At 45.7% G+C, this 12,347-nt stretch overlaps 1 protein-coding gene across 1 annotated transcript in view; it reads left to right on the plus strand.

Annotated features, from left to right (window-relative positions):
- LOC126235078 (esterase E4-like) overlaps window positions 1-12,347 on the plus strand; it is a 317,082-nt gene that overhangs the window by 34,369 nt on the left and 270,366 nt on the right. The window contains exon 2 of the mRNA XM_049943812.1: window positions 5,319-5,483. Coding sequence (XP_049799769.1) covers window positions 5,319-5,483 — 165 coding nt within the window. The remainder of the gene's footprint in view (window positions 1-5,318; window positions 5,484-12,347) is intronic.

Here is a 12,347-nt window from a genome sequence, read left to right on the forward strand (position 1 = left end):
CACAGACCACCCCACTTCTAACTAAGCTGCTATACGATGCCTTAAGGCTGGGTAGAATACCTCTAGTATGAAAAACTTCAAAAGCAGCCATAATGAAGAAATCATTAGACAGAGATCCCTCAGATCCAAAGTCATATAGACCAATCTGCCTAATAAATACCTTAGCCAAGATCCAAGAGAAACTGCCCTGTAAACGATTACAGGCACACAGAATCCTGCGCAGCCTTACCCCACACCAATCTGGGTTGAAATCAGGTAAATCAATCTATGATGCTATAAACAGAGCTCTAGAGATAGCACACACAACCCACTCCGGCAATCATGATCGACATTGCAGGCGCGTTCGACAACCTATGGTGGCCTGCAATGTTCCAGAGGTTAAGACATTTAGAGGTACCAGAAACCCTCTACAACATTCTATTAGAGTACTGCAGGGATAGAACTGTCGTTTGGCAAATGGACAGCCATAAAGTGATCAAACGTATCACGAAAGGTTGTCAAATGGTTCAAATGGCTCTGAGCACTATGGGACTTAACTTCTGAGGTCATCAGTCCCCTAGAACTTAGTACTACTTAGACCTTACTAACCTAAGAACATCACACACATCCATGCCCCAGGTAGGATTCGAACCTGCGACCGTAGCGGTCGCACGGTTCCAGACTGAAGCGCCTAGAACCGCTCGGCCACACTAGCCGGCCGAAAGGCTGTCCCCAAGTGTCGATCTGTGGTCTCATCTTCTGGGACATCGATTGGCACCCCTTCTACAGGTACTGGAGGGACATGAAATGACAGATGAAGCTGTCGCTCACGCAGGTGATGTAATTGTGGTCATAGCTGCGAACAATAGGACCTAGCTAGAAGAAAGAGCCAGTGGCACACTACGCACCATCATACAATGGTGCAACAACAAAAAACTCAAGATAGCGGAAAACAAAACAACGTACACTCAGCTGAAAGGTCTCCTGCAGAGGAACCCGACAGTGAAAATCAAAATCACCAGCATCAAACGATCACAAATCACGCGCTATCTTGGGGTTCACATCGACGAAAAGTTGAATTTTCAGCAACACATAAAAATCAAGACGGACAATGCAAAAAAAAAAAAATACTCCACAAACTGGCAAGCCTAAACTCCGACCACTTCAGTCATGAGAACATCCCATTGTGCTCTCTTCGAGCCAGTACTAAACATCGCCGCAAGCACATGGGCACACAAACTAAGCCTGCCAACTAACAAGACAATTGTCAGACGTGGGCAGAGAAGTGTATTATTGAGACCATCTGGGGCCTTCGCTATCACCTCAGCTGAAGCACTGTGTGTGGCACTTAGAGTATTCCCGATAGATCTCGCAATAAGGTACAGAGCGGTGACGTACTGGCTAAACATGGGGAGACAAGACCAGGTTCGGAAGAGACTAGTATACCAATAAAAAAAATACGCCAACTAAAGACGTGGTGATTGGATACCTGGCAGGGTGAGTGGGACAACAGTGATGAGGGCCGGAGACGAGCTGTCTTCCAGAAAATCAACTGGTCCAATCCCACCAGGTCAACAGTCGGGAAGGAGCTTAATGTCAGGTAGCTCTTACAGGGACCTGTGCCTCTTGGTGAACAGCGACGCGCAGCCTCGCCAGAAGGACCTTAATTGTGGTTCCTCTGTACAGAGCCCAACTCGACAGATACAGCAGTACATCGGATAAAGCACTGGATAGGCTGAGTCATTTGTGCAGCTAGGAGGAGCTAACAATCGGATTGTTGGCCAAAGGGGGTGGTTCAAGTTGTAATTACGGATACAGATTAGTAAGTAAGTTAGAGTAGTAGTTACATATAATTTTACTGGAGAAGTAGTAAAAACGAGTGTACGAATAGAAACTGGGAGCGGCCGTCACGGACTTGAAGTCCTTCCAAGGCCGTCACCGCCACTCCAAATCGGTGATGCGATACTCTTACTCTTCTCCTTTGTTTCCTCTTCTCTCTTTGTATCTTTGCTTCTCGTAGTTAACAGAATTTCCTGTTCATTGTTTTATGGATTTGGTTTTGTATTTATTTTGTTATAATTGTTATTATTTTTTTCATGGTTATAGATTTGTATTTGTTCATTCATAATTTTTATTGTATTAAAATTTTTGAATGAGCTGCTGAAAAAAAGGAAACAAAAGCCCGCCTCCATGTGGGGGGACACAGGCAACGGTGGGAGTGGAGTTGGGTGCCGGGGTAGTATTACCCTGCCGCCTTGGACCCGGAACCCAGTCACAGCGACCAACAGGCATTCACAGACCCACCATAAGCAGTCAGAGGGTGCGTCGTTAACAAATGCAGCAAGTCAAAAAAAGTGTCTGCTATCTTCCAGTATTTATTACTTGTCCTTGTCTTTTCCACTGCCACTGTCTCGATTTATACAGGATAAGAAATAGCGAATATTTTCGCATGCCAAAATTAGTGGGAAAAATTGTAAAGGCGCTGAGGAAGGTAGAATGAGGCAGATGATACCCCACTTTGCAGTTATAGTCTTTTAAACAGGATCATATTGGGCGTTTTTTTATCTCCGATAGGAGGCTTTTTCCACTGTCTTCCTTCTTTTCCCTGCTATAGTAGTGCATGTCACTCATATGAAAGCAACTTTGTGTCAGTCAAAAAATGGTTCAAATGGATCTGAGCACTATGGGACTCAACACCTGAGGTCATCAGTCCCCTAGAACTTAGAACTACTTAAACCTAACTAACCTAAGGACATCACACACATCCATGCCCGAGGCTGGATTTGAACCTGCGACCGTAGCAGTCACGCGGTTCCGGACTGAAGTGCCTAGAACCGCACGGTCACCGCGGCCGGCGAAGTGCCTAGAACCACTCGGCCACACCGGCCGGCTGTGTCAGTAAAATTTAGGCAATTTACTTATGTGAAATTGAAACCATTCAAAACTAATTTAACGTTTTGAGAGCGGTTTTTATGTGCAGAAAAATTTTGTGTGGTTCAGTACTACAACGCGGGGTTCCCAGAACCATTCTGATGATAACGAAGACACCTGACAGCATAGTCTCCGTACTACGTCACGTTATGAATTACACTTTTGCCTCAAATCGGATTTTACGAGAGTATTTGACGTGTACAAGTAGAGTAACTTTGGACCTCTGTATCTCGGAAACAGATAAAGATGTCCAGTAAATTGTCAAGATTGTTCGAGATCGGGATCTTAGGAATATGTCGTGAAAATGACAGCCATTTGCTGTGCATAGTCGTTTTGGAATCCGCTGCTCGATTTTGATATCCAAAAACCTTGTTTTTTGGGATGTTTCTCGATAAGGGATAAAGATATCTGAAAACTGGAAGATACTTCTAGATGAATACCTAGAGAATATACCGTTAAAATTTGAACGATTTGCTGCGATTGTTTGGATATCCGGTGCTGACCGCGAAAAAGTGGTTAAAAACGCTTTCTTCGGATTTTCTCAGGAACCACCCACGAACTAAATGGTGCCTCCATAACACTCTTAAGACGCAATGTGGACCACATCGAAAGCAAGAAGAACAAACCGATTTGCTCCATTTGCCTAGGCTGGAGGAAGTGTGTAATATTCATACTTTGAGCTTGTACTGTAGGACACTTAAGTAAGACGATCCTTCTGTTGGGTACACAAATGCCCATAGCTCAAAGGCTATCCAAAACACTTATTTTGGAACTGATTGGTAGTTGGGCCAGAGATTTCCGGTGTTTCGCTACAGAGTAATTGCATTTCGTTAGATTTATTACTCCCATTTAGCTTTGTATCTCTTCTGCACTGAAAATATCTACACGAGACACAAAACACTTGATGCGCTGTGTTTCTCGTTTGGAAACAATTTTTCTACCATTCGTGGTCAATGGTGAAACAACAGTAATGCCCCGCTCGGTTCTGCCTCGGGTTTGTTTTTCTGATAGTGTCAGCATAAGTTTAGGGAAGTATACGGTAGTGGGGACAAGTTTACTGAGGAAGAGTTGGTAGATGCGCGCCTCGTGTATGAGTTCAGTGAATGCAGTGGAAGAGCTATGCAGAGCTGTTCCCGATGTTCCTTTGCAACGCGAGCGGTTCTAGGCGCTTCAGTCTGGAACCGCGTGACCGCTACAGTCGCAGGTTAGAATCCTGCCTCGGGCATGGATGTGTGTGATGTCCTTAGGTTAGTTAGGTTTGAGTAGTTGTAAGTTCTAGGGGACTGACGACCTCAGTCGTTAAATCCCATAGTGCTCAGAGCAGTTTTTGCAACGTCAGAGGGTTGTTGCATTATTCTGCGGTTTGTGTGACTGATTGTGACAGAATTTTTCACTGTTGCGGAAAGTGATTGGTGTAACAAACTGAATAAATCAATTACGTTATTACTCTGTAACGAACTACTAGAAACCACTGGTCTCTAGTACCGAAATACTCAGGTAATGTTTCTGAAGAACTTCCGAAACTTTGTTCCTGAAAACTGGAGTAGACTTGTCAACTGCTGACAAAAGTTTCAACTTAGCAAGAAATTAGATGTTTTATTCTGCAAATTTATTCTCTTTGGGAAGTGTTGGACCTGTTACGACACCATTTTTGTCAATGGGGTTTTGTTCTTCAAATATTTGTGGTAGCTAATGTTTGTGGCAATACGTTGAGGTGTCAATACGTTGTAAGTGTCGTTTAATTCGCAGTGTGCAGAGGGTGTTGTTCAGGCCAGAGGTGGTTCTCAGGTGTTTTGAGTTTTTCTCAGGTTCCTTGATTTAGGCGCAGCCATTCTCGTTACCGTGAACGTGGAGCACAAGTTTTATTTCAGCATTCTCGGTGACGGAACGTAGCCATTTCTTCTACGTCTTCACGACGAGTATGCTTTGGGGATTCACGTCTTCCAGAATCATAACAGCCGTGTTCACACGCCTGCTGTATACGTCCGTGGTTTAACGAACACTTAGGGATCCTATCGCGCCTCGAATGGGCCGCGAGGTCACTCTATCGTACACCCACTGAAAATGTCTAGGAGTCTTTGGAACAGCAGGTGAAATGTAGAATCGAATCTCCACAGTTTGGTAGCTCTGCGGGACCCCATCATCAATGAGTTGTCTCTATTTGGTTTAGCATAAATGAAGAATCTTGTAAACTCGCTTTCTCGTGAACTGACGCCGCTATTAACACTGCAAGCACTATTACATGGTACTATTGTGATGTCTTCCGGAGGTGAGTTAAATTTTTTGTCTGGAGTGGTTATGATTGGTGGTTGCCTGTCAGAATGTTGTGAGGAGCTAAAGCCAAACTGAAGGGGTAAATTCTTAAGATGTTTGTGAGACGTGTCGCAGAGAGGGGTGGCTGAGTGCAGGGCGTGCGCAGTTGCTGGCGGACCTGCACTTGGTGGAGCCCGTGGAGCGCACGCTGCGGGCGCTGGCCGCCCACTCTCCGCCGCCGGCCTTCCTCTACCTGCAGTCGCACCAGCCTCGCCACAGCTTCTGGGGGACGCCGCTGCACCTCATAAACAGTCTGGGAGGTCAGCACCACCACACCTAGCATGGTAATGGCGCGCGCCACCCACTCACACTATTACGGACACCTGTCTCGTAGCCTACACTCATATTCACATCTACTTCTATACCCCGTGTAGCAAAAGGTACTTTATGTTGCACTGTCACGTCACCCTATCATGGTCTTTTCATGAGGTGTGCTGGAAAGGAAGCAATATATCGGCTGACTTTCCAAGGACTTTTCTTGGCATTTCAATCGTAAACCACACTGTGGTGCATAATGCCTCTCTTGTAACGTCTACTACTGCAGTTGAATGAGCATGTCCGTAACGCTTTCGTAATTACTAAGTGAACCTGTGAGGAAAAGTGCTTCTTTCTATGGATCTTTCCTACTTCCTCTATCGAGCCTTTCGTGTAAACTGAGATTTTATGGAATTAATGGTGTAGCAACCAACGTCATATCTACCAAAAGAATGAATTGAGTTCTACTTAATAATTCAGCCTATCTAAGCAGGACAGCATCTTCTGACTGGAGAGAAATCGCTTACAGCCTACCACAAGGCTCTATGTTAGGTCCAGTGTTGTTTCTCCTACAATATGTTAATGACCTTCCGTCTAATGTAGCTGACAGTGACCTTCCGTCTAATGTAGCTGACAGTATGGGTAATGTAACTGATGATGATAAACAGAAGGCCGAAATTCTAAACCCAGCTTTCAAAAACTCGTCTACGGTAGAGTGCTGCATCACCATTCCCCCTTTCAATTATCGAACAAACCCAAGGATGTCTGACATAGTGTTTAGTGTATCTGGGATTATAAAACAGTTAAGATCCTTAGACGCCAGGAAGGCATCTGGCCCAGACGGTATCCTTGAAAGATTATACACTCCTGGAAATTGAAATAAGAACACCGTGAATTCATTGTCCCAGGAAGGGGAAACTTTATTGACACATTCCTGGGGTCAGATACATCACATGATCACACTGACAGAACCACAGGCACATAGACACAGGCAACAGAGCATGCACAATGTCGGCACTAGTACAGTGTATATCCACCTTTCGCAGCAATGCAGGCTGCTATTCTCCCATGGAGACGATCGTAGAGATGCTGGATGTAGTCCTGTGGAACGGCTTGCCATGCCATTTCCACCTGGCGCCTCAGTTCGACCAGCGTTCGTGCTGGACGTGCAGACCGCGTGAGACGACGCTTCATCTAGTCCCAAACATGCTCAATGGGGGACAGATCCGGAGATCTTGCTGGCCAGGGTAGTTGACTTACACCTTCTAGAGCACGTTGGGTGGCACGGGATACATGCGGACGTGCATTGTCCTGTTGGAACAGCAAGTTCCCTTGCCGGTCTAGGAATGGTAGAACGATGGGTTCGATGACGGTTTGGATGTACCGTGCACTATTCAGTGTCCCCTCGACGATCACCAGTGGTGTACGGCCAGTGTAGGAGATCGCTCCCCACACCATGATGCCGGGTGTTGGCCCTGTGTGCCTCGGTCGTATGCAGTCCTGATTGTGGCGCTCACCTGCACGGCGCCAAACACGCATACGACCATCATTGGCACCAAGGCAGAAGCGACTCTCATCGCTGAAGACGACACGTCTCCATTCGTCCCTCCATTCACGCCTGTCGCGACACCACTGGAGGCGGGCTGCACGATGTTGGGGCGTGAGCGGAAGACGGCCTAACGGTGTGCGGGACCGTAGCCCAGCTTCATGGAGACGGTTGCGAATGGTCCTCGCCGATACCCCAGGAGCAACAGTGTCCCTAATTTGCTGGGAAGTGGCGGTGCGGTCCCCTACGGCACTGCATAGGATCCTACGGTCTTGGCGTGCATCCGTGCGTCGCTGCGGTCCGGTCCCAGGTCGACGGGCACGTGCACCTTCCGCCGACCACTGGCGACAACATCGATGTACTGTGGAGACCTCACGCCCCACGTGTTGAGCAATTCGGCGGTACGTCCACCCGGCCTCCCGCATGCCCACTATACGCCCTCGCTCAAAGTCCGTCAACTGCACATACGGTTCACGTCCACGCTGTCGCGGCATGCTACCAGTGATAAAGACTGCGATGGAGCTCCGTATGCCACGGCAAACTGGCTGACACTGACGGCGGCGGTGCACAAATGCTGCGCAGCTAGCGCCATTCGACGGCCAACACCGCGGTTCCTGGTGTGTCCGCTGTGCCGTGCGTGTGATCATTGCTTGTACAGCCCTCTCGCAGTGTCCGGAGCAAGTATGGTGGGTCTGACACACCGGTGCCAATGTGTTCTTTTTTCCATTTCCAGGAGTGTATGTTGACTACGCTACAATTATAGCATCTATCAGAGATCATTGGAACAGCGGAAAGATCCACAGGACTGGAATAAGGCTCAGGTCATAGCAATCTATAAAAAGGGCAAAAAATCGGAGGCACATAATTACCGGAAAATTTCACTGACATCGGTTTGTTGTAGAATCGCCGAACATATTTTGTGTTCAGACCTTTCTAGACTCTGAGAAGCTCATCTGCAGAAACCAGCATGGTTTTAGGAAACATTCGTCATGCGAGACACAGCTGGCCCTCTTTGTGCATGATATACCACAGGCTCTAGATACCGGTTGATGCCATATTTCTCGACTTTCGAAAGGCGTTCGACTCAGTTCCGCACTGTCGCTTGCTCCAAAAAGTGCGCTCTTACGGTGTATCCGATGACATATGCGGTTGGATAGGAAGTTTTCTAACAGACAGGGAGCAGTATGTCGTCCTGAACGGGGTGACTTCAACAGAAACGAGCGTAACTTCAGGTGTGCCCCAGGGCAGCGTAATAGATCCGCTGCTTTTTACGAATCACATAAGCAATCTGGTTGATGGTATTGACAGCGGCTTTAGACTGTTTTGCCGATGATGCTGTAGTCTACAGGAAAGTAGTATCACACGAAAATTGTGAACAAATCAATGAGGGTTTGCAGAAAATAAATGCCTCGTGTAATGACTGGCAGTTATTTCTCAATATTAGTAATTGTAACGTACTGCGTATAACAAGGCGAACATCCCCATTAATGTACGAGTAAAAAATAAATGCCCAGTCTTTGGAAGCGGCAACGTCCGTCAAGTATCTGGGTTTGACTATTCGAAATGATCTCAACTGAAATGATCAGATTACACAAGTTACGGACAAGGCAAACTCTAGATTGCCGTTTACTGGTAGAATCCTGAAGTGATACAATCCTTCAATAAAGGAAATTGCTTACAGTACCTTAGTTCGTCCAGTCTTGGAGTATTGTTCGTCTGTATGGGACGCTTACCATTTGGGTCTCATTCACGAGATTACAGTCCTTCAACAAAAGAAATAGTTCGTCCAGTCTTGGAGTATTGTTCGTCTGTATGGGACGCTTACCTTTTGGGTCTCATTCACGAGATTGAGAAGGTCCAAAGAAGAGAGGTAAGATTCATGACTGGTACGTTTAGCCATCGCCAGAGCGTTACAAATCTCATAGAAAGTTCGAAGTGGGATACACTTGCAGATACACGTCGCGCTAAACGGGACGGGCTGCTCACTAAATTCCGAAATCCGATCTTCGCCGAGGATGTAAAGCATATATTATTACCACCAACTTTCAAATCGCTCAATGATCACCATTCAAAGATAAGGGAAATTAGAGCTCGTACTGACGCGTTCAGACAGTCGTTTTTCCCTCGCGCGATCCGAGATTGGAACAGAGGGGAGGAAATATGACTTTGGTGCGAATTGTGCCTTCCGCCACATACCTCTTGGTGGCTAGTGGAGTATATGTGTAAATGTAGATGAAGCACAAGTAGTTTTTTGTTTCGATGACACTACTACTGAAACCAAACCAAAGACACATGCAGCAGCTGAGGAAATGATAAATAACGTTCATAAAAGTATTATTGAGCGGTTTTTTACAAATGAGCTCACTCTCAGTTTCAGAAAGACACAGCGTATTTAGGTTTGCAGGTCTAACGGTAATACGCAACGATAAAATCAATGCACCGAGAGAAATAATAAATAGGGTGGAAAATTCAAAAAATTTTTGCGTCCTTACTGACGGGAATTGAAACTGAAAAAAAAACACATTTTTGAACTCCTAAAACAACTCAATACAGCTACATTTGCACTTCCAATCATTGCAAATCGTGAGGAGAGACAAATCATTAAGTAAACGTATTTCGCATATTCTCGTTCAGTAGTGTCATATGAAATAATCTTATCGGATACTCAACGTTAAGAAAGAAATTGTCCACCACTCACGGAAGCTGTGTAAGAATAATATGTGGACCTCACACGCGACCATCTTGTAGACATCTGTTTATGAAGTTAGTCATTTTGATTACTGCTTCACAGTTCTTCCCTCAACAAGTTTGGGGTTGAAAGCAACCCACGACTCAGAAGGAACAGTTATCTACATCAGAACTCCACTGACCAACTGACTACATGTGGCGGAGGGTACTTCTGGTACCACTAACTGATTCCCCGTCCCAGTTCCATTCGCGAATGGTGCGTTGAAAGAATAATTGTTTAGAAATTTTGGAAATTTGTGTTAAGTTCCCGTGGGACCAAACTGGTGAGGTCATCGGTCCATAGACTTACACACTACTTAATCTAACTTAAACTAACTTACGCTAAGGGCAACACACACACCCATGCCCGAGGGACGACTCCTACCTCCGACTGGGGAGAGAATAAATGTCGGTAAGAGTCTGTATTAGCTCTAATTTCTCGAACTGTCTCGTCGTGGTCATTTCACGAGACGTATGAGGGGGGAAGTAATATGTTGTCCGACTCTTTCTGGAAACTTCAATAGTGAACCCCTCCGTGATTCACAGCACCATTGTTGCAGCGCCTTCCACTTCTGAGTATCTCGGTAGCGCTCTTGCGCCGACAAAACGATCCCGTGACGAACACTCCGCTCTTTATGGGACCTTCTCTACCTCTTCTACTGATTCTACCTGCCAAGGATCCTAGAGTGATGAGCAATATTTAAGAATCGGTCGAACAATTTTTGGAAGCCACTTCTCTCTTTGTGGCATCTGCTTTTTCCACTATTCGTTTTACTTGATCAGTCCACAAAAGATCGCTCTGGATAGTTGCTCCTAGATGTATAACGATAGATACTGTTTGCAACAATTTGTCACCAATGATGTAGTTTCACAGAAGTGGATTTCTTCTCCGATGTATACGCAATATGTTACATTTATTTATTTCAGGTTCAACCGGCCAGCTCCTGCACCATTCATCAATCTTGTGCAGTTCATTTTCCAAATTGCTACTGTCCTCTGGCATTGTAATATTCGTATAGACAATCACATTATCTGCGAGCGGTAACGATCCTATCACACTTCCTTGGTGTACTCCTGAAATTATCTTTACATCCTTCGATTTTATTCCATTAAGAGCGAAGGGTTGAGTTCTATCTCCAAGGAAGTCTTGAATCCAGTCGCAAATTATGTAAGTAATTACAGTAACAGAAGAGTAATTACCATACCAGAAGACAAAATGACATTCGTTATTCGACATTAAGGACGTCTTTAGCACAGAAAGGGGTGTACAATGCTCCTAGCGAAATTTTTCATCAGTTACACAATGACAAAATGTCAGGCAGACAGCAAAGCCAAATTTGAAAATATACAGAGACTTTTCTTCCTGACAGCTTCAGCTGTTGTGTATCTTTGTAATATGTAAAAAGTGGTGGAGTGGAAATTAATAATTTTTATCTATATTACAGGACGATAATTCACGAATCTGGCTGCTCTTACTCTCCAAACAATGTTGGGGGCTGGCACAGAATACAGCAGAGAATCCATTACCTGGTCTCGTACGGTAGGCACAAATGGAAAGTGGTTGGACGAATATATGCCCTCATGATCGCATGCATTGCATCATCAGGCCACTGTCACATTCAGATATCTCACAAATTCGGATACTGTGCAGTTCAACCAGCCGACTAAATGGAAATCCACACTGAGGCCCATTTCGAATTCTGCCAACTGTTGATAATGCTGTCACAAACGGTACGCGGCATCTTCGTATCCTTCACGGTGATCACTCAGCATCTGACAATCTTCACGTCCCTTATGTACTCCACCAGGGTTTTGGCAACGTTAAACACGAACTACACTAATGCACTCTGGTCGGCGTTCTGATCATTTATAAGGGCGATCAAAAAATTTTCCCGCTCGAAGACCTGCAGACCAGAATCGGTATGCCAATCAGGCAAAATCACTGTGAGTATCGTGACAATCATCCCACCGACAGACCAGATTTCAGATACCCTTCTGGTAAAACACAGAGTCCTGCTTGACGAAGGCCGTAACTGTCTGCTGCAAATCCTCGTCCGACAGGAATCATCGAGCATTTGTGGCCTTTTTAGGAGACCGAAGGCGCGATAACCGCATGGGGAGGGAGCAGGACTATAGGGCGGGTGGCCAAGTGTTTTCCACTTGAGTTGGATTAACTTCTGCGTTACGACATTTGCGATATAGGGGCGCGCGTTATGAAGAAGCTACAACACCCTACAAGGATAGTTTTCGACAGACATGCTGCGCCATACACGTTCTTCATTCTCCCATTGATGTCTAGTGATTGTCCTTCGGCAGCTGGCTCTTGATGTACGCTGGCCCTGTTTGGAAGCGTTTAGTAATAACTTCGCCATAGTTCACGTTCCCTCATTGATCGCACTCACATCGGAAAGGTACGAATGCCACACTTATCACTTGCCTACATGCTGGTACTTACATACCCTCAGCGGAGCCGCGTTACGTTGCATATACACTGCAGCAACGTCTTCAAACGGAAACCTTTTGATCATCCTTCGCACATACTCCGAGATGGTATGTATGTGCACAAAGTTACACTGAAATCTGACCATGCCTTCTG

This window comes from Schistocerca nitens, chromosome 2 (assembly GCF_023898315.1).
Source record: "Schistocerca nitens isolate TAMUIC-IGC-003100 chromosome 2, iqSchNite1.1, whole genome shotgun sequence".
NCBI classification, from domain to species: domain Eukaryota; kingdom Metazoa; phylum Arthropoda; class Insecta; order Orthoptera; family Acrididae; genus Schistocerca; species Schistocerca nitens.